Source organism: Chanodichthys erythropterus, chromosome 21 (genome assembly GCF_024489055.1).
Source record: "Chanodichthys erythropterus isolate Z2021 chromosome 21, ASM2448905v1, whole genome shotgun sequence".
In the NCBI taxonomy this organism is placed as follows: domain Eukaryota; kingdom Metazoa; phylum Chordata; class Actinopteri; order Cypriniformes; family Xenocyprididae; genus Chanodichthys; species Chanodichthys erythropterus.
The window spans coordinates 26,966,660-26,989,425 of NC_090241.1; the positions used below are offsets into that span (position 1 = coordinate 26,966,660).

A 22,766-nucleotide genomic window follows, 5' to 3' on the forward strand; every position below is an offset into this window, starting at 1 on the left:
TTTACTGAGTTTCCAGCCCTTCCTTTTGCATAAATTATAGATAGACTGCAGACAGAAATGGCTGCAGCATATTAGAAAAAGGTTATACTGCATTTTTGATAAATGATTCCCGAGAACATTGAATGCCTCTGAGAAATCTCCCCTCTCAAGTCTGAGGTTTTGCTATAATTATACTATCTTGAGCTAGCTGATTTTCAGGGCAGTTGATTATAACATGGCATGGCTTTAGTAGTCACAGAGGCTGACAGAGCAGTGTTTTATGGATTTGATAGCCTGGCTTGTGTCTTTGGAGTCTATTTTGTTTTGAGGAGCTACGAGCTGGCAAATTTTATGGGTGCTCCGGGTGTGTGGATTGATTTTCGGTCCAGACGTAAACAGTGCTTATTCAATGAGTGTCAAGAGCAAGAAAGTTAATAAAATAAGTTTATAATGTGGTCAAAAGGTTGAACTGGATCCTGATTGGCTGCTAATGACATGGTAAATGACAGCATCCAATTTGTAACTGCTTATGTGAGTATAACAACACATACCTGCATATGAAATAAAACCAAATGTTCCTTCTATGTAGGTGGTGATTATGGAAGTTCAGGGGTTGAAGTCGCTGGCTCCCAACCGCATCGTGTACTGCACGATGGAGGTGGAGGGTGGGGAGAAGCTACAAACGGACCAGGCTGAGGCATCCAAACCAACGTAGGCCATTAATATTTCGATTCAAACTATTTTGATGATCATAATTAACATCTACACTGCCATTTCAAAAGATTGGGGCTGGCAAGATTTTTTTCATGTTTTTAAAAGAAGTCTCTTGTGCTCACCAAGGCTGCATTTATTTGATCAAAAATACAGTAACAATTAAGCATAACTGTTTCTATTGTAATTCATTATAGTGCTGTCAAACGATTAATCACATCCAAAATAATATTTGCGTTTACATAATATATGTGTGTGTATATTTATTCTGTATATAATATAAATACATACACATACATGTATATATTTAAGAAATATTTACATGTAGGCCTATACACAGTACACACACATATATTATGTAAACACAAACTTTTATTTTGGATCCGATTAATTGCGATTAATCGTTTGACAGCATTAAAGGATTAGTTCAGTTTCAAATAAAAATTAGCCGAAGCTTTACTTACCCTCAAACCATCCTAGGTGTAAATGACTTTCTCCGTTCTTTCATTCTTTCTTCGAGCTATGTAATGGCAGTGATACTCCACATGGCTCCAGGGGTATACAAAGTTTATAATGGTGAAGAAAGTGTAAACTAGCTAGAGGGTTATTTCACCCAGAAATGAAAATGATGTCATTAATGACTCACCCTCATGTCGTTCCAAACCCGTAAGACCTCTGTTCATCTTCGGAACACAGTTTAAGATATTTTAGATTTAGTCAGAGAGCTTTCTGTCCCTCCATTGAAAGTATTTGTATGGTATACTGTCCATGTTCAGAAAGGCAATAAAAACATCATCAAAGTAGTCCTTGTGACATCAGAGGGTTAGTTAAAAGTTTATGAAGCATCGAAAATACATTTTGGTCCAAAAATAACAAAAACTACGACTTTATTCAGCATTGTCTTCTCTTCCGGGTCTGTTGTCAATCCGGGTTCACGACTCCGCAGTGACACTGCTGACGTAAGACGCTGCTGACGTGTTATCCGGTGCGCCCGAGCTTCGTTTACAGTCTGAGGGAGACGCACGCTGTATTCAAGCTATTCTACATTGTTTGTATTTTGGTATTGCTATATTTTTTAAAATGGTGCGTAGGTGTGCATGTCACGGATGTCCTAATCGCCAAAAACAACGACGTAAAAGTGCATTACCAACGCCGACAGATGAAAGGATTCAATGGAATCAATTCAATGGAATCAATTCAATGGAAAGGATTCGGGAAGAGAATACAATGCTGAATAAAGTTGTAGTTTTTGTTATTTTTGGACCAAAATGTATTTTCGATGCTTCAAAAACTTCTAACTAACCCACTGATGTCAAATGGACTACTTTGATGATGCTTTTATTACCTTTCTGGACATGGTCAGTCTACCATACAAACACTTTCAATGGAGGGACAGAAAACTCTTGGACTAAATCTAAAATATCTTAAACTTGTTCTGAAGATGAACGGAGGTCTTACGGGTTTGGAACGACATGAGGGTGAGTCATTAATGACATAATTTTCATTTTTGGGTAAACTAACCCTTTAAGCTTTTTCCGTAAAAAGTGTAAACTGGAGTCGCATCAGTTAAGCTTTTTCCGTCAGTTGAATAGGGAAGGCGTAGGACGTAGTGTAAGCTTTTTGAACTGCAAAAGTTTTACACTTTCTTTGTAAGTTGACTACGGAAGGCGGAAGCAATTTTACTTCATAACTTGTTAAATATGGATTTATTTATTTTTTTCACAAACGCATCGCTTGGCTTCAGAAGGAGTTTATTAAACCGCCCCACCTGGAGCCATGTGGAGTACACGTTTATGATGAATAGATGTGGATGGAAGCACTTTCTTCAGCTCATACTTGTTGGTATCGCTCACTGCCATTATAAAGCTTGGATGTGTCAAGATATTTGTTATTTTATCTCCGATTGTGTTCATCAGAAAGAAGAATGTCATATACACCTAGGATGGCTTGAGGGTGAGTAAAGCTTGGGGTAATTTTCATGTGAAAGTGAACTAATCTAATCATAACTTAAAAATGTAATTTATTGCTGTGATGGCAAAGCTGAATTTTCAGCAGCCATTACTCCAGACTTCAGTGTCACATGACTCTTCAGAAATCATTCTAATATGTTGATTTGCTGCTCAAGAAACATTTCTTACTATTATCAATGTTTAAAACACTTGTGTTGCTTAATATTTTTTGTGGAAACCATGATCATTTTTCAAGTCTCTTTGATGAAGAGAAAGTTCAAAAGAACTTTTGTGACATAATAAATGTCTTCACTGTCACTTTTGGTAAATTTAATGCACCTTTACTAAATAAAAGTGTTTTTTGTTGTTGTTGTTTTTAAAATCTTACTGACCCTAAACTTTTAAACAGTAGTGTGATTTTGTTATAATGTTACAGCCATGTGTTAAATTGCCTTTAAATTATGTGTACATGAATGCAGATATGGTTCTTTGAGTGGCTAGTGCCTATATCTGGGATAGCAAGGTGGATGGCATCAGCTTATCACTTAGTAATAAGCTACATTTTTATTTACACGCTCTATAGATTTCTTCTGAATTTATCGATACTTATTAGACAGCTGTCATGGCTATACAAAATATAGCCTTTACCATTTTCAGCTTGCATTAAATCCATGATATGGGACAGATTTCTAGCAGTGCAGTTTCAGGTGCTGTGTCCTCCAACTAGAACTCTCTCATTTGGCCAGAGGCAGTTACTCAAGGGATGAGCACATGATGTGGTGCTATTTTTGGGCAATACGTTCCATCATTGGATCAGATGCCAATTTATAACAAGCTAAAGAGCGAGAGGGAGCCTGGTAGAGCGAGAGAGAGTGAGAAAGAATCAGAGAATACAAGACACAGCCCCCATGTCCCCTCAGAAAAGTAATCAGCTGTGGAGAAACTGATTAGGAGTGCATATCCCAGCGGAGGGGGGAGCAGGGAAAGAGAGCGCGAGCCTCCAGCACTGCCGAAGAATAATGACGTCACGTGAGAATTAGCATTTAGATTCTGTCATCACACACACGACAACCTTCACAAGTGTGTGTGTAAGTGAGAACTTGCACACACACACACATACGCACCGTAAAGCACGTCTTTGATGGGAATAAAATCTGTTTCATATACAAGGTCACCTTCTTGGCCCTCATAGGGAGGAAAACCTACAATGAAGCATCATTTTCAAGGATGTTTTCTTTTCCCTGTTTTATCCCTTTCTCTGTTCCATTCTTTCCTTACAAAGCTGGGAAATGAGGCTAAAAATATATATATATTGTCAGTATTCAATATATTGCTTTGCACTATTTGATTACAAGGAAGAATTTATTTATTTGTTTATTTATTTTGCACCAATACATATCAATAAACAGTGATATATACTTACATATGTTTTACAATTATATTACACTATTTTTAATTTTTTTAATGCCATGTAGAGTCATTTTTAAGTGTAAATGAGTCATTGAATCAGTTTGAATCTGTATATATTGATAATACTGATTCATTTGAACTGATTCACTAAATGAATCACTAACATTTTTTGCTACTGAAATTCAGATTAAAGACGCTATTGAAACATTCACAATTTTGTTTAAATCATATTTATTATGAATATTCAGTATATCTCCCAGCTCTATTCCTCTTCCCATATCAGAGCTTCCCTGCTCCTCTTTTATTCTGTTCCATTCTTTTCCTCTTTTTGGAACTTAAATTTTGCTTCTCGCTCGCTCGCTCGCTCTCTCTATCTTCTTCTTCTTTCAACTGTAAAGCACTTAGCTCTTATAAAAGCCTTATGATTATGAGTCATAGAACTCCGTCTATATTCATGTATTCATGCTGTCACTGGCGGTTGGAAACGAAGAGAATTGGCTCATTTTGGCAAAGCATAACAGCGCTAATGGACACACAAGAATGTGTCACATCAAACAGACATGCTGAAGGAGAGAGATTAAGAGGAGGAGGAGATCGAGGAGAGCGAACGAGGCAGAATCAAAGAGAAAAGGAAATTTGACATTCGGATGTACTTCGAAAATGTTATTCAGTCAGCTGTTCATGAATCAACATATCTTACGCTGTCCCAAAGGTGATCTCACACATACACACACGGTTCAGCCATGCATGGCCTTGTGCAGTGTCAGCAACCTCCCTGACACTCGCCGTTAGCACTGTTAGAATGCTAACCCATCTGTATCCATGGAAACCATACATACATTTAACCAGAAACTAAACTTTTTTTCATTCATTAACATAAGACTTCACTATTATTTGCGTTTAATTGACTAAGCATCTGCAATCCTGGTCAACCAGGTGCTAAATTCAGTGAAATAGGGCTCCAGTGTATTTAAGTTAAGTCTTTGTAATAATTTTTAGTGCTAACAAGTCTCTTTTTTTTCTATATACAGTAAATTAGGTTCGCGCTCTGTTATATAAATTTGCACTGTTACTGCAGTAAGTACATTTCATAAAATTTGTGGATGTATTGCTCCATTACCTACTGTAATTTGCATAGTTCTTTTTGTAAATCTGATGCTACAACAATGCAGACAGCATGTGAAAATGATCAGTGTGTACAATTCATTCTTAGTGAATTCTTCCCTTTGTGTTATAAAATATTAAATATAATCCCTTGTAGGCCTTTGGAAAAATATAGTTGCAAACATTTGTCCAACAAATTTTTCCTAAAATTCATGTTTTCACATGCAAATTATGTTTGTTGCAAATAAAATATTGGTATTGGTCTCTATCCATCCTCAACCTCCCAGACGTTACATGATTATCTCCCCCTGGTGGTCATCAAGCAGATTAACGATTGTGTTCTCCCTTGTTCATTCTACATTTGTCACTTCTCTATGTGATAAATCACACTTCCCACCACACACATAGCAGTTTTTTCCTTTTCTTGCACTATCTTTCCCTTTTTGTCCTCTTTTTCGTCTCTTTTTCTTTCCCCCTTTTTCTTTCTGTATCATTTGACTGCTGCCTTTGAAACGTGCAGCCTGTTTCCACGGCAGCAGATCATCACGTGTTCCGGTTTTACTAGGCCAACTCTACCCCTTACCCTGAGTGTGTGTGTGTGTGTGTGTGTGCAGGAGAGAGTGTATCCGTGTTTTCCTAGGTGAACGTTTCTATACTGTTGCGTCATATTGTTCTGAGATTGTGTCAATTTATAATTTATAATATCAATACTGATTGTATAAAGCATGGTGTGAGTCTTTTCTCACTCTTGCTGAGCCCCGTTACAGTCTCTCATACATGCATGAGTTATTATATTATGACAGCTTTACACTACATACATATGGATTAGTGGCCATACAGAGGAGGAAAGCGTAGAGAGATTATAACAAGGGCGTTTTCTTCAAGGAAGCAAAGGAGGCAGTGATTCCTCTGAAAAAATAATCAGTTGTACATAAAAAACAAATATTATGAAATATGAGATCTAAGTCAGTGACACTAGCAGATTTAGATGGTTTTAGATGGATGCACCATAACTTTAGCCTCAATGAGATACTAAGGTGCAGTGTAGGGGGTAATGCATTCATATTACTTTTTTGAAGTAACTAGTAAATACATTACTTTTAAAGTTACGTTTTCCAATAAGTAATGCAAATTACTTTGTTTTCCCAATTATTGATGGACATCTCTTATGTCCCCATGTTGAGAGAAATTGGGAACAGTTTGTGCGCTGTGAAAAAATAAGGTTATTGTTGTTATAGACTAAAAATGGGAGCATGCATTTACTTATCTTGCGTGCAAAAAAAATTCAGTAATTCTCAAAATGAATAAAAACTGTGAAATGCAAACTCAAAATATTATGCAAACCTGCAACAATTAAATATTAAATAACACAAATATGTTGTATGTATTTAATCTTACATTATTAACCAATGTCAGCTGCTGACCTTCGATGATCCAATTCAACCATACAGGCTTGCCTGTAGGTCGGGGATGTATCGAAAGTCTTCTCATTGGTGTATAGCTTCTTGTTGGCAACTTCATTGGCCAATCAGCATAACCCATACATATATGTCATTCCTTTAGCCTGGAAGAAGATGTTAGTAAGACATGGTGTGATTCTGAATGTAGATATGTATATTACAATTAGGGCTGTCGATTTTACATGTTAATTTGGTGCAATTAATTATGGAAAAAAATAATGTGTTAAAATGATTAATGCATTTAACGCACCCCTCCTCGGCTGAGAACTGTACGTCATCTTACATTGCATTCAGGGCAACAGCTGATATAGTTAAGCAATATCACATGAGCAAGAGTGCTTTTTTTCCCCAAATATCTGCACAATTACAAATGTGATATTGATTTTATACAGTTCAATAAACAAGAAGTTAATATTGTTACATTTTAGACACAATATTGTCTGTTTTTGCTCTATTTCACCAACAAATAGTTCCAACAAAGCCATAGAAGATGATTCATTGTGATTCATTGCTGAATAAATGTGTTTTTTAACGAATCGAGTGAGTGAATGATTCAGTAACACATTCATTAAGACAGTCTGTGTCTCAATGTGCATACTATCCATACTAAATACTATGTGACATTAGTAACTTTTAGTACTATTTAGGGTGGATAGAATGCACATTTGGATGCAAGGACAGTTTCATTTGCTTCACTCCTGAATAAATCAGATGTTTGAATGAATTGAGTTGAATGACTGACTGAATGACTCATTCATTAAGACAATGACTTGCTGCCACCTACTGCTGGTTTTAGTTTCATATTTAGATCATCATTTCATTTTTTTAATCATTACATATTTCAATATTCAGTTGTTTCTAAAACCCATTAAAAACTCAACAATCTCAGAGCATTATTTATGCAATTCTAGCTGCATTCATGCCACCGCTCTGAGCTAAACAGTCTGTGTAAATATACCAGTACAGTAATTGCCACTTCAGATGCAGTTTCTGACAAAAAAAAAGTTAGATTAAAATGTTTACTCGTTTGACAGCACTACTTACAATAGCTTGTTAAAATACAATCATCATTTATTATTTTGTTTGCGTTGTCTTGCAGGATTAGTCATTATTTTATCGTTGTTGATGACAGACATGTTACGGAGAGACAAAAAAAAAACTGTATTAATTTGTATCAAAGCCTTCAGAGTTGCCAATTTGTGTGAGTGAATGAATGAATGAGTGAATTGTGTTTTTTTCCCCTCTTTCTTAAATATTTTTATTTTTTGTAAAAATGACATGAACACAAGTCTGAATAAATGTAGTTCCAAACGTAGGTTCAGGAGGAGCCTAAATATTCAGTCCTGTCAATCATCATTACGAGACGTATATAAGCAGCAGTCACTGCGTCATTCCAGCGACAATTCTTCCAGCATCCCTCCTCCTCCCCATCTCCTCCTCTATTTCTCTTATTCTCCCTCTATGCAGTTCTGTTAGAGGGGGGTTTAACTCGGAGCTCGAGCCGAGCCTTTTTTCGAGGACAGCAAGCCAAGTTTTACCATTAACCATTCAGACTGAATGGGCAGGTGAACTTGTGAACATAATTGGATATGTTTTATCAAACACAAACAGCAATCTACGTTTTTATAATTCTGTGGTGAATGTTTTATGATCAACTATATCTATTTGTCCTTATGAGGCAAAACATGTTAGTTAAACAGGTTTTAGTTTACGTGCACTTTTAGCGAAAGTACAGAAAAACAATTTTAAATCATAGCTGTATTGAAACAGTAGCCTAGAAAGAACAAAACAATGTATTTCAAACTTATGAACAGCTTGTGCGACTCTAACTGTGTTATTTAAGAGACATTTGTATCCTTTAAATAATATTGTAATTAGATTTTTTTATTGTTTATATTGATTATGATTACTGATACAAAACAATAACTGCAAATCAAAATTATCTATACATCAGCCAGTTTTTAGCAAAAACTCACAGATTAGACTAAAAAAAAAACAAATGCAGAGAGAGAACTTTGCCTCAGGTCTGCCACACTCCACTGGACTCTGATAATGAATGGGTAAAGAAAGAGTAAATAATGGTGGACTGTGAATGTGAACTCTCGAAATATTCTTTATGTTATTCATTTATTTATTTCTTTTCCAAATGTCAGACTTGTCTGTATTGTGGGAGAATCTCATGCGAGTAATCACCAGAGAATATCCTCGGCTGAATGTGTTATGTAGAAAACGTCTGATGATACACTTTACCCAGTGGTCTGTCTCTCATGCACTTGACATTCAGTATTAGATTTTTACGACCTTATCAAATGATTTGTTAGCGAACGATTTCATCAGCCCTGCCGTGTAGCCGAATAGGACTGCAGAGATTGTTTTCCTTGCTGATCAAAGTAATACAATGAAAACAAGGGTTGCGAGATATCTCTGTGCACAGTGCTAAAGTAATAAAGAGTGGCCGAGTGTCAAGGAGATCTATTATACCTGGAGAAAGCTATACGTTAACATCTCAATGAGAGTTGTTTGGCCGGTGCAAGAGCCCCTTGAACTAATCTTTGGTGGTTGTACTTTTTCTGTTTTTTTGTGTGTGAGATGCATGAAAATGAGTGTAGAAAGTACATAGAAACCTATCATCAAAGACATGAATGGTGTTTGTATGTGTGTTCTCAGTTGGGGAACCCAAGGAGACTTCACCACCACACACCCCCTGCCAGCGGTCAAAGTGAAGCTCTTCACAGAGAGCACAGGAGTTCTGGCCCTGGAGGACAAGGAGCTGGGCCGGGTAACACTCAATCCTTCTCTTCTTTCTGGTGGCTTTGGACATCTGTGTTCTGTTTGGGTTTTTTTGGAGCAAAGAATGAATCAAGCTTCCTTTTAATCCATGAGTTAGAATATGAATTTAATTAACCATGCCCCTCCAGAGATGTTGAATTGTTGTAATAAAACAAATGATTAACCAAATGATAATTAAGGGTGCGTTCACACTTGTAGTTCGGTTCGTTTGGTTCATTTGGTCCGGACCAAAGAAGAAGAAGAAGAAAAAAAAACATTTAGTCCTGGTCCGATTAGCGTTCAGATTGGCAATTTTATCACCGAACCAAAAGATACTGAACCTAAAGGCATAAGGATACATTCACAACGTGATTGGTCGGATTTTATGACGTAGGCTATTGCCTATTTTGAGACGGAACTTACCGAACATCCAAAACAATGCTGTTTTCTGAGGTAAATGCGCTCGTTGTGTGTGTGAAGCGGTGCGTAGCCTGCATGTAATGGTATTTTGGCCAGCAGGAAACTCGTGAAGAGCTTATAAAATGTGTAAAGTAGTCAAAACAGCGTCGGGAATCCAGCCGTCATACACACAAATGATCTGCTGCACGGAGACGCGTGTCTGATGCCTGTCATGGGCAAACTCGCGTCTATGACAAGAAAAACCGACATGCGTGAGGATTCTTTCCATTTTAGGGTCTCGTATTCCTGTTTTTGGTTCGTTTACATGTCTTTGGTCCGTGTTGCGTTCATATATCATTCGAACCGCACCAGAGTTCGTTTGGAAGCGGACCGAGACCCATCTTCTCAGCGGTCTCGGTCCACTTGTTTGGTGCGCACCAGGGTTCGGATGGCAGCGTTCAGATATGTTCAAATGAACCGCACTAACCGAGCAATCGCACCAGGGTTCGTTTTAATCAAACCAAACATGACAAGTGTGAACGCACCCTAACTTTGGCTAATTATGCCATGATAAGAACAATACTGTCAAAACAACACTGGCATCAAAACAGATAATTTTGCCCATGAATGTCCACATTTTTTTCCAGATTAATTTAAATACAAAATAATCTACAAAATTCTAATCTACTGGTTATTTACTATATTGAGCAAATTAGTATTTCGCCGAGCCCCGCCCCCCTTAGTTACTGTTGCTTTGTCCGACAAGCCGTGGCGCTGTCACTCCACACAGTGAAAAATACATCGCGGAACAAAGAGGATACTGACCACACATCGACAGACAAGACAGAGCAGGTTACTTATGATATTAAACAAAGTCCCAGCTTTCAAACCGTGTAGTTATTAAAGAAATTCAAAGAATAGAAAACGTTTTTGTTGCTCTTTAATGTGTCGTGACCATGGTCGTGACAGATAGCTGTAGATCCTCAGCTCAACCGCTCGTAAAAACCGATCATCTCTTCCTATCAGTCCATGAACATGAGAATGAATGTTGTTTCAAACGCGGAAAGACGTCAATACACACCATTTTTCAAGTTTAACTCCACCGAGGTTAATCTTTTAACTACTGGCTGCTTTGTCGGACGAAATGGCGGATGCGGCGTTCTGATTGGTTAGATCGCTTGTCAATCAAACTCCCGGCGAAAGGTCAATTATAGCATTCTGGGAAATGACATGCTTTTCTACATAAAATTGATAATAAAAAGCTATGTTATTAAACATAATAGAGACATACATTACCGTTCAAAAATTTGGGTTAGTAATTTTTTTTCTTTTATGAAAAAATGAATGTGTTTTTTATTATATTGATCAAAAGTGACAGTAAAGACATTAACAATGTTATGTTACAAAATGTTTCTATTCAGAGTAATGGCTTTGCTGTCACAGACATAAATTACATTTTTAAATATATTTAAAAAGAAAAAAAATGGTATTTTAGATTGTAGTGATATTTCACAACATTACGTTTAGTTTTTTTAAAAAATATTTTTCGTGAAATAAATGCAGTCTTGGTGAGCATAAATCTATCTATCGATCTATCATTTTTAAATTCAAATTTAAATTGCAGTTGTCCTTTACATTTGCAACCTTAAAGGTGATAGAGAAGATTTTTCGTCGACTCAGAATCCAAAGACTGTTACTGAGTTTTTGAAATGAGCGCATGCGTAAGAACAGACCACCTCCTTCACAGCTCATTTTAAAGGAACGCCTCCCAAAACTCGTGCACGAGTATTGGAACACGAGTGTTTACCACCGGCATTCGCTGTGTCGTGTTAGTGGATTCATTATGTTGGACTCACCGCAGGTAACTCATAATCTGCAGTTGTTACTCCTGTCTCCCGACAAAAATATTGCATGCAGCGCCTGTGGAGTGTGGAAAGTTACTGGAGCGCGCAGCCGCGCTCGTCTCTCACAAGGAACGTCATGGCAGTGATTGACAAGCCAGAGGGCCAATCCGCGCACGTCTTTCACAAGGAACGTCACGGCAGTGATTGACAAGCCAGAGGGCCAATCGTTTGGCTGATTTTTTTAAGGCCCTACCTCGTGCACAGATGATGTATGTTAATATTATTCCTTTCAGTGCACCTAATAAATAGTCTTTTTATCAGTTAGTAAAGACAGTTTCAAGTAATATTGCAAAAATGTATAAAACAAAACATCCTCTTTAGCACCTTTAATTAGAACTCATGAATTGGAATTTAAAAAACTTTCTACATTCAAGGACTCAGAGGTCCTCTAATTATGAAATTGTTAACATGATTTTTGAACTTGACTAATGCTGGATGTTTGGTACATGGTTTTTAAATGTGTCTGTGTCTTCATCAAGACTGAGGTAGGAAGGCATCGCTAAGCATTCAACTCTAGCTAAGAAATAGTTTAAGCCAACTTATCAGAGAGAGAAGAGAGTGAATAAAAAAGCACAGGAGAGAATATGAGAGAAACTGGCTCTTCTCTGATAAGGTGCCAAGAGAAGAGCTGCACATCCTAACTCTCAGTACACAGAGGCATGAGCCAAAATTAATTGAATGTTGAGAATTTCACTGAAAGAGCTGACTGGCAAAGTAATATGTCATTATCAGCTCACACCCAGACTCAGGGATATTTTCCCACACCCACACAACCTGTTTATCCGTTTACTGAATGCTTCATGTGTGAAAATGTCTTAGCGTTTCTAGGGCAGACACTGGCTATAGGATTACATGTTAAAGGGATAGTTCACCCAAGAATGAAAGTTCTGTCCTGAAAGAAGGTCATACGGGTTCGGAAAAACATTTGGGATATGTAAATAATGACAAAAGTTTCATTTTGGGTATGCTGTTCCTTTAAATAGTGAGAGCTTTGTCTCACAGTCAGTGGTTGTTTAGTCTGGTCTCATGAGTTGTGATCATAATAATCAAGGTTCTCTCATGTTAAATGATTAGGTGGTTCTTCACCCAACTCCAAACAGCCCAAAGCAGGCAGAACTCCACAAGATGACTGTGACAAAGGCCTGCCCCGATCAAGATCTGAAGATCAAACTTGCCGTCCGTATGGACAAGCCTCAGAACATGAAGGCTTGTGGGTAAGAGATTTTGTCCGTTCATATGGAGATTACATTCTAAAACAGTATCATCCACACATAACATCTTTTGTTTCATGATTAAATGAAAAATGACGTACACTTCCATTCAAAAGTTTGGGGTTGGTAAGAAGTTTTTGAAAGAAGTGTCTTATGCTCACCAAGGCTACATGTATTTGATCAAAAATACTATACAGTAAACCAGTAATATTGTGACATTATTGCAATTTAAAGTAAAAGTTTTCTATTTTAATATATTTTAAAATGTAACTTATTTATTTGGTGTTGCGTAATCCTTCAGAAATAATTTCTGTTAAACAGTTTTGCTGCTTAATATTTTTGTGTAAACTACTTTTTTCAGGATTCTCTGATGAACAAAAAGTTCAAAAGAGCAGCATTTATTTGAAATAGAATTTCTTTTATTATAAATTCTTTATAAAAGTCTTTACTATCATTTTTTGATCAATTTAATGCGTCCTTGTTGAATAAAAGTATTAATTTCTTTGAATAATTCTTATTGACCCAATACTTTAGAACGGTGGTGTATGAGTTTAAATGAATGAAGTAAAATACTGATGAAGCCTGTGATTATTCCATCAGGTATTTATGGGCTGTTGGCAAAAATGTTTGGAAACGCTGGAAAAAGCGCTTCTTTGTCCTGGTCCAGGTATATCTTTTTCTACATTAAAATTGTGAGTGAAGAATAGTTTAGTTTGACTTTGTAATTCCATGTAATACTCTGCATATGATACAGATTTAACCTAATGCTTTCATATTAAGCATTTTAATACTATTTATTTCTATTTTGCTATAGGTAAGTCAGTATACCTTTGCCATGTGCAGCTATCGAGAGAAGAAGTCAGAACCACAGGAGCTGTTGCAGTTAGATGGCTATACTGTGGACTACACTGACCCACAGCCAGGTAATACTCTCACATTCACAGATTACTCTGATTTACCACTCCTTATTTAAACTATTCTCAGTTTCTGGTTGTCAAATGTTAGTGGAATGTGTCCATATATGTATAAAAAAAAAACAAAAAAAACCTGCATCTTTGTTTACACCTGTGTGCACTTGAGGGGAACTAACTTCATACATCTAGAATAATTTCTTTGCAGATGCTTTGAAATTTTCATATAATGCAGCTAAAGGGCATTTTTAAGTATATCTTCCACTGACAAGATGAATGTACCTGAATTTGACTTCTTCTTTTTTCTGTGTGTGCAGGTCTGGATGGAGGCCGGGCTTTTTTCAATGCAGTGAAGGAGGGTGACACTGTGATCTTTGCCAGTGATGATGAGCAGGACCGCATCCTATGGGTGCAGGCCATGTATCGAGCTACTGGCCAATCACACAAACCCGTCCCGCCCACCCAGGTCCAGAAACTGAATTCTAAGAGCGGAGCTGCAGCACAGATGGACGCCCCCATCTCTCAGTTCTGTAAGTACACATTCCAGTAAAGCATTTCATTACACTGTCAGTCAGGATAAAAATTGACTGAAGCTGAGATGGCGAGTAAATTAAATACATAACAAGGCTTGTTAATCTCCATCTTTATAAACCGGTGACATTCTGTTATTTAGGCCCTCAACCACTTACTTACAGTGACATTGTTCTCATGACAACACGCCACAAAGTAGATAATAATTCATAAATGAATTCAGGTTGTTGTCAGGTTGAGTTAGTAACTCATGATGTCATAGTGATGACCTTGCACTCTCAGCACACGTAGCAGGAAAAGGTAAGAGCCAGTGTGTATAGTGGAGCAATGTGTTTATTTCAATGTCCATGTCTTTGTTTCTGCCCGTATGCAATCCTAATTAGCTTTAACAACCGCGTATACGAATTTTCAGCAAATTTAAAATAGTTTAAATAATTTAAATTGGTCAATTTTTTCTATAAAGATGCCCAAAAATGAAAATTATGACATCTTTTACTCACCCTCATGTTGTTTAAAACTCTTTCTTCTGCAGAACACATACATTTTTGTATTATATTGCTTCAGAAGATTTGGAAATTAAACTTGAACCCTGTTTGGAATGACATGAGAATCAGTAAATTATGACAGAATTTTCATTTTTGGGTGTACTGTCCTTTTAAGACTTAAATGGCAAAAAACGATTCTGCCACAAATGTTCTCATCAGAAATTGAAACACCTGTTTAAATTATAAAAAAGTAGTACTTTACACTAATATCAAGTCACTTTGAAGCATCTAAATAATAATAGATCCTGCTATTCAGAACCTTGTCTTTTGGTGTGCACCTACTTCAGCATCTGTCCATAGCAATGTCTTATATCACAAAATGTCTCTTAGCAGAATTTATACACTGTTAAAATAAGTTCAATAAAATATAGCTCATGTTTTAACCTCATACAAAATCTAAAGGTAGAGGTTCTGTGTTGTTTTTTCATTGATTTATTTGTCCTGTTTGTGAATGTTTCTTGTGGTCAGATGATTCCCTCACAAGTTCAGATGCCATTCAATTTTCTCACTATAAGACAGACCCTCTCCCCTCTGAAACATTATTACACTGTGTAAATGTTTCACCCTCCACCTTAACACACCCCAGGTGGTCTTGAATGGCACAGAGTAGTGGAATATAACATGCTGTACACACACCCACGAGCAAACATTCCTTTGCTGCAGAAGGTTTTCACAGATTCTAGAATGCTATGAAGGTTCTAACAACAGATTTTTTCATATATATGTATATAGAATATACGTCAATTACTCTGATTGAATACAGAGTACATGTATCATAATAACATGCAATGTTAAAAAGGGAAATGGATACCCACATGGAGTTTTGGTAACACTTTACAATAAGATTCACTTTGTTAACTTTACTTAATGCTTTAGTTATCATGGTCATTAATCTGTGTTAATGTTAATTTAAATACGCAGATGTTCATTATTATTTCATGCTCATTCATTATACCTGACTATTGTTAATTCATACAGCTGTTACTTAAAATGTATGTGTATGTAGAAATAAACATTAAAGGGTTAGAAATTTCTGTCATTAAGTACTCACCCTCATGTCGTCCCAAACCTGTAAGACCTTCGTTTGTCTTGGAACACAAATTAAGATATTTTTGATGAAATCCGAGGGTATCTGATCCACACGAATTGTTCTGGTAATTAATGACAGAAATTTTTATTTTTGGGTAAACTAACCCTTTAACATATAGATACATACATGCTTAAAATGTATTGTTGATTTTATTTCATGAAAATTCCTTTATTGTAAAGTGTTAGCAATGTTTTTGTTCTTTTGAAAGCAATGACATTTCGGGGTAGGCTGACAGTCTGAATTATTTTTATACCTTAAAATGTTGACTGGATTTATTCTGCAAGCAATTTATATGCTCAATTGTTTTTACCTGATTCAGTACCTTCATAGCATCATTTTAGGAGCTGATACTGGCATCAAATACACATTTGACCAGCATTCAAATATATGTCTGAAGGTAAGTGTATTTGCCAGTACAGTGTTAGTAAATGTTCCAGTGATCTAGTTGAGTCTGATCTAGATTGTATCAGTGTTTGGCAATCCAGTGAGAATCCTGTCAAAATCATCTGCAGCAGAGCACAACGTAATACACCGAAATATAGTCTTTCTTTCTTTCTTTCTTTCTTTCTTTCTTTCTTTCTTTCTTTCTTTCTTTCTTTCTTTCTTTCTTTCTTTCTTTCTTTCTTTCTTTCTTTCTTTCTTTCTCTTTCACTACTCGATCTGACCTCCCACCAGTTCAAACTGCACTATCATGTCGGTACAGGTCGTTGTATTTTACGTTGTGTTTTTTCTTCGTTCATGCTTTGCTTGTACCCTTCTTTAGTCCTGCAGCTGTAGTGGAGTCAGGGTTTTCGTGTCTGCTTTTTCCTTCAGCTTTGTTGCTAGTCTTTATGTTATTCTGGTTTGTCCCTTCTTACCCTGCTGTCTTCTAGCTGGACTCAAGGGTAAGTGCTAACCTGTTAGCTAGCACCAGTCAGATAATCCTAAAACCATTATCTGACCTATGCAACGTGCTCTCTTTATCCTTTTTCTCTCGTTCTTTTTCTCCTCCTTTCAAATCTCACTCCTCATGCTTTAGACCTAAGTAGATTATTTTACTTTTCCGTTGAACTTTTTTTTGATGATGGTTAAAACTACAAACTTTCATTATTCTTGCCAGTTTAGGTTGCATGTAAATAATAGTGCTTATTATTTAGCTAAGTTAATATGGTTTATGATTTATTTGCATAATTGCCTTCTCTACATAAACATCACTAGCATCACAAGACCCCTCAGAGTAAAGTAAAAGATGGGGTTTGACTTGTTCTATTGGTTACATAAACTAAAGGATTTGGTGGCATTTCATTCTAAAAATGTGATTGATAAACTTATGAGTTTATTTTGTCAACTAAATGACAATGAATGTGTTTGGATTGACTGACTAAGTCAAGTTTGACAATCAATTCTGTCTACAGTAACAGCAGCAGTGAAGCACTGTACATTTCTTTGACTACTTGGACTTTACTCTCGAGGGTTCAGTTGCTTTTCAACTGATTTCTTTATTTTTGAATTTGAGCTTCACAAGAGTTGGCAAATATGTAAGTGGAGTATTCTGAATGCCAATGTGAAGGAGCAGGCACTGCCGTCCCTCCTCACCAAGAAATACTCCTAATTATCTTTCGTCCGGAGGAAATGGGCCTCTTTGAAGTAGTCCCTAAACCCAATGTAGAACTTAGCAAAGATATAGTTCATTATTTGCACCTGTGTGTGTTTGCCCTTTTACTGCTTGAGTAGGTGAGCATTTTGATGTCATGTTATCCATTCAGATGCTGATGGAAAGACAAGTTCATTTTCTTCCTTTTTGATTATTCTCCATTCTTTTACAGAGAATGAATTTAATTACTTTTTAGCCTTTGTTGGCTTCCTGCTAAAGCCGTGTATCTGCACTAGAACAGTAATGCTAACCTGTTGGCACGCCACTGAAGTGGCTTGCTTGTCAGTGTGCTCAGCAAACCTTATGAACACACTGAAAATTTCTCCAGTATTGTCAACTTGCAAATGCTAAGAGAAAAATACGGAATGCTAATAGATAGGCAAGCGGAAAATGTTACTGCAGTTTTTTTTTTTCTTCCTCTTCCTTTTTCTTGCATGACATTGGAAAGCGCAGTGGAGTGTCTCACTGTGTTCCTGCATGTAAAAGACATCCATTTTCAATGAAATATCATACCTATGTAACCATTAAAAAAGCATTAGGAGTTATTTTATAGCAGTAAAATAATATTAATACCAGGGTAGGAAATGATTCCTAGCTTATTAGTATCCCCATAAGTCCTAGTCTTATTTGAATGCAGCACAGCGGTTTGTGCATAAGCCGATTCAAAACTGTGGAATGTGGAAGTACATTATTTTAATTAATGTATAATTATGAAATGTAAAAATGCAAATGAATTAGGCACATCTTTTAATCCCATAGGTTTACCCTGTAATTAGGACACCTTTTCTTATTTCTTCCCTTCAGTTCCACGGTTCATATAGCTCACATAGTCTGTTATGCAGTTTTACACTTCCTTTTTCTCATTTCTTTATTCTGAGTTGCTCAATTATAAGGCTTCTTTGCCATTCATTCTGATGTTTATTTTTTCTCAGTTTGTCCGTTGTCTATCCTAGCTCATTTCCTTACTGAGTTCTTCATTCCTACAATCCCGTGTCTTTTCCTGTGCCTCTATTCTTTCTTTTTTGTCCTCTCTTTTAGTTTAGTCTACGTCTCTATAATTGTAGCAATGTTTTACTTGGCTAAAGGATAACAGAACTTGAAGTTCCTCTAATTAAGCAGATCCAGATAGCATTTATTTGTTTTTGCACTTTATTTTTAGCCATATGTATTCTTAAAAAAGGTGTTTGATTATTGTTGTTATCTAGACACATGCCTTAATCATTGGTGTAGCACGATGCACATTCTTTCCTCACATTTTCTCTCATTAGAGCACCTCATCACTGCACAGATTTAGATTCTATCTTTCTGTTTCTAGTAGAGAATAAAAGTATAACTTTTTTCTTCTACTACTTTCTCAAGCATGTGCATAGAACTACATAAACTACGTAGTAGTTTTGTCAATGGTACTTCGATACCAATTTGGTACTGAAATTTTCAAAATGTGACGATATCAGCATTTCCCCCTAGCATTCTGAGCACTGTTGAGTGGATTCCTCTGTTTGGCCATTGTGTTCATGTGCTCAACAGATATCAAACTCTCCCATGTGTATCTGTTTAAGCGCTCAGTGAAAAGAGTCAAAAAATCTTGCATCTAATTACATCATGTTTTTGAAGCGCTGATCATTGTAGCGAATCACAGAAACGTCTGTTGAGTGTGTGAACACAGTGGCCAATCAGAGGTGTTTAAGAATCCACTCAACAGGACTCAAAATGCTAGAGGGAAATGCTGGTATCGTGATATTTTTAAAATTTCAGTACCGACTTGGTATCGAAGTCTGTACTTTTGACAACACTACTATACTATATAGCTGATTTTGGTTACATTTAACCTATAACATTAAGCACATTAAAGAACCCATGAAATAAAAAATTAAAAAAAAAAAAAAAAAGGAAAAAAAAGAAAGTTTTTTTGGCTTTTGTGCCATGTCTATTAGGAATTGAGGCCATCTACACTGGTCATTGGTTTTATTTATTTATTTAAAAAAATAATACTTTTATTCAGCAAGGATGCATTAAATGGATCAAAAGTGACTAAAGACATTTTTAAATAAATGCTGTTCTTTTGAACTTTCAAAGAATCCTGAAAAAAATGTATAATGGTTTCCACAAAAATATTAAGCAGCACAACTGTTTTCAATATTAATAATAGTTTCTTGAGCAGGATATCAGCACATTAGAATGATTTCTAAAGGATCATTTGAAGCTGAAGACTGAAGTAATGATTGTTGACAATTCAGCTTTGCATCACAGGAATAAATTACATTTTAAAATATATTAAATTAGAAAACTTTTTTAAATTAGAAAATATTTCACAGTATTAATGTTTTAACTGTATTTTTGTCAAAAAAATGCACCCTTGTTGAGCATAAGAGACTTCTTTTAGAAAACATTAAACCCCCAGACTTTTGAACGGTAGTGTATATACAAGTAAATATTTACACACACACACACACACAAAAAAATCACTGTTAACTGTATTAATTCTTTTAAAAGAAAACATGACTCATGCGGTACCGCACATATTTTTATCTAATCAAATGGTTCTCTAGAATGAAAAAGTAAACTGTGCTTGTCAGGCCATTTCATGGGGTCTTTAAATATTATCTTAGAGATAACTTTTGAGTACTTTTGTAGACTTAGTTGTTGCTGTTGCACTATTAAATCACATTAGAAAATACCAAGTTAGTTAATTATAATATATCAAAATGGCTAACATATTGCCCCTGATTTCTTTTTCGGTATTTGTACTTTTACAAGCACACAATCCATCTTCTCTCTTAAAACGAGTGACATTAATCAATTGCGAATGGCAGAATCTATTGTATTCATGTTAAAGAAACTACATTTGGAATCGCACCACTTCCTCAGAGCCATCGGTGGCTTATACGTTCCAAAGCTTTTGATTGAGAGAACAGGAAGAGACAACGCCCTGATCAGCTCATGCATGCACGTCCAGAATGAATGTGAGCTGAGGGTTATCACTCAGTTCCACATTTGCTAGGTCCGATTGAACTCTGCTTGACTTTTGCTGCAAGTTGACAATGTGAAAGCTCAATGTCCTTGATTTGCCATAGAGGGCTCATTCTAGGTCTTTAGTTTTTTTAGTGGTGAGAGGAGAACAAATCATTCTCCTTGCTGTTTGCTAATTTTCTCTTCCTTGAACCCACCCCCTCTCCCTTCCTCTCCCATGAATGGCTGGAATAGATGCTGACAGAGCACAGAAGCACGGCATGGATGAGTTTATCTCAGCTAACCCATGTAGCTTTGATCATGCCTCATTGTTCGAGATGGTGCAGAGGCTCACGTTGGACCACAGGCTAAATGACAACTTTGCGTGTCTGGTAAGTGGTGACTTTTTTTTCTGCTGACTTAAATGCAAAGCAACCAAAGGAGAGAGCAGAGAGTAAAATACACATTACTGATGTTAACTGACGGTAACGAGAGAAAGAGAGAGCGCTTGAACGGACAAATTCACAAATTCGAAGGTGTCCCCTGAATGTGTCTGTGAAGTTTCAGCTCAAAATACCCCATAGATTTTTTTTATTAATTTTTATTTTGGGGCATCATTAACTATGCACCGATTCAGGGCTGCTGGCCCTTTAAATCTCATGCTCCCTGCCCATCGAGCTTGCGACTCTATGATACAGTGCATTTACAAAGTTCACACAGCTAATATAACCCTCAAATGGAACTTTAAATGATGTTCGTCATGTATGCTGCATGCATGCTTCGGGTCATGTCAGTATAGTGTTTATTTGGGTGTTTACATTTGATTCTGAATGAGTTTGATAGAGCTCCGTGGCTAAAGCTAACATTACACACTGTTGGAGAGATTTATAAAGAATGAAGTTGTGTTTATAAATTATACAGACTGCAAGTGTTTAGTAATGAAAATAGCGACGGCTCCGTGAATATAGTAAGAAACGATGGTAACTTTAACCAACAGTAGCCTACATTAGCAACATGCTAAAGAAACATTTAGAAAGACAATTTACAAATATCACTAAAAATATCATGATATCATGGATCATGTCAGTTATTATTGCTCCATCTGCCATTTTTCGCTGTTGTTATTGCTTGCTTACCTAGTCTGATGATTCAGCTGTGCACATCCAGATGTTACTGGCTGCCCTTGTCTAATGCCTTTCATAATGTTGGGATCATGGGCTGGCATATGCAAATATTGGGGGCGTATACCCGGACTGTTACGTAGCAGTCTGTGTTATGTTGAGATTCGCCTGTTCTTCTGAGGTCTTTTAAACAAATGAGATTTATATAAGAAGGAGGAAACAATGGAGTTTGAAACTCAGTGTATGTCTTTTCCATGTACTGAACTCTTGTTATTCAACTATGCCAAGGTAAATTCAATTTTTAATTCTAGGGCACCTTTAAAGTGACAGCAGCCTAATAAACCTACTGCTGTCTTTGCCCTCAATGTTAATCTTACAACAAAAGACAAAGAGAAAATCACTCACTGCTCTTGACTGGTTGATTTGGTGCATCCCTAAATTCAACATATTAGAACGATTTCTGAAGGATCATTTGACATTGAAGACTTAAAATCACAGGAATAAATTCCATTTTAAAATATATTAAAACAGAAAACATTTATTATTTCACAGTATTACTATTTTTACTGTATTTTTGTATTTACCTTTTTTTATTTTTGTTTTTTTTTAGGGATGGTTTAGCCCAGGTCAGGTGTTTGTTCTGGATGAGTACTGCGCTCGGAACGGGGTGAGAGGATGCCATAGACATCTGTGTTATCTTGGCGACCTACTGGAGAGGGCGGATGCCGGGCACATGATTGACCCGACGCTGTTGCACTACAGCTTCGCGTTTTGTGCCTCCCATGTTCACGGCAACAGGTACAAGCTTGCATAAAGATACACTGCGTTACTGGGATTTTAGATGATGGGAGAGATACAATCATGGAAGCAGGGTGAACGAGAGTGCAGAACTAAGGGCTCTTTGCATGTCATCAGCATATTTTTGTACTTTTGCTTTAGCATTTATTATATTTTCCCCTGTGAATGTTCTTTATAATTTTGCCAAATTTTGTTTGATTTGTTGTGTCTTTTGTTCTCAATCATTTTTCATTTCTTTTCCACTTTCCAAACCTCAGCAGTATTCTTTCAGTCACTACACTTTCCATTCTCC

The 22,766-nt window shown here is 36.5% G+C and overlaps 1 protein-coding gene across 9 annotated transcripts in view; it reads left to right on the top strand.

Annotated features, from left to right (window-relative positions):
* The window catches only part of cadpsb (Ca2+-dependent activator protein for secretion b), a 100,532-nt gene that overhangs the window by 51,384 nt on the left and 26,382 nt on the right, over nucleotides 1-22,766 (top strand). For 4 of the 9 annotated variants that reach the window (XM_067372813.1, XM_067372812.1, XM_067372814.1 and 1 more), the window contains exons 6-13: nucleotides 569-690; nucleotides 9,281-9,392; nucleotides 12,760-12,899; nucleotides 13,497-13,563; nucleotides 13,711-13,819; nucleotides 14,125-14,337; nucleotides 20,811-20,947; nucleotides 22,287-22,474. In XM_067372813.1, coding sequence (XP_067228914.1) covers nucleotides 569-690; nucleotides 9,281-9,392; nucleotides 12,760-12,899; nucleotides 13,497-13,563; nucleotides 13,711-13,819; nucleotides 14,125-14,337; nucleotides 20,811-20,947; nucleotides 22,287-22,474 — 1,088 coding nt within the window. Of the gene's footprint in view, nucleotides 1-568; nucleotides 691-9,280; nucleotides 9,393-12,759; nucleotides 12,900-13,496; nucleotides 13,564-13,710; nucleotides 13,820-14,124; nucleotides 14,338-14,629; nucleotides 14,639-17,468; nucleotides 17,491-20,810; nucleotides 20,948-22,286; nucleotides 22,475-22,766 lie in introns of all 9 variants that reach the window. The other 5 variants (XM_067372815.1, XM_067372818.1, XM_067372817.1 and 2 more) reach the window with 3 other exon arrangements.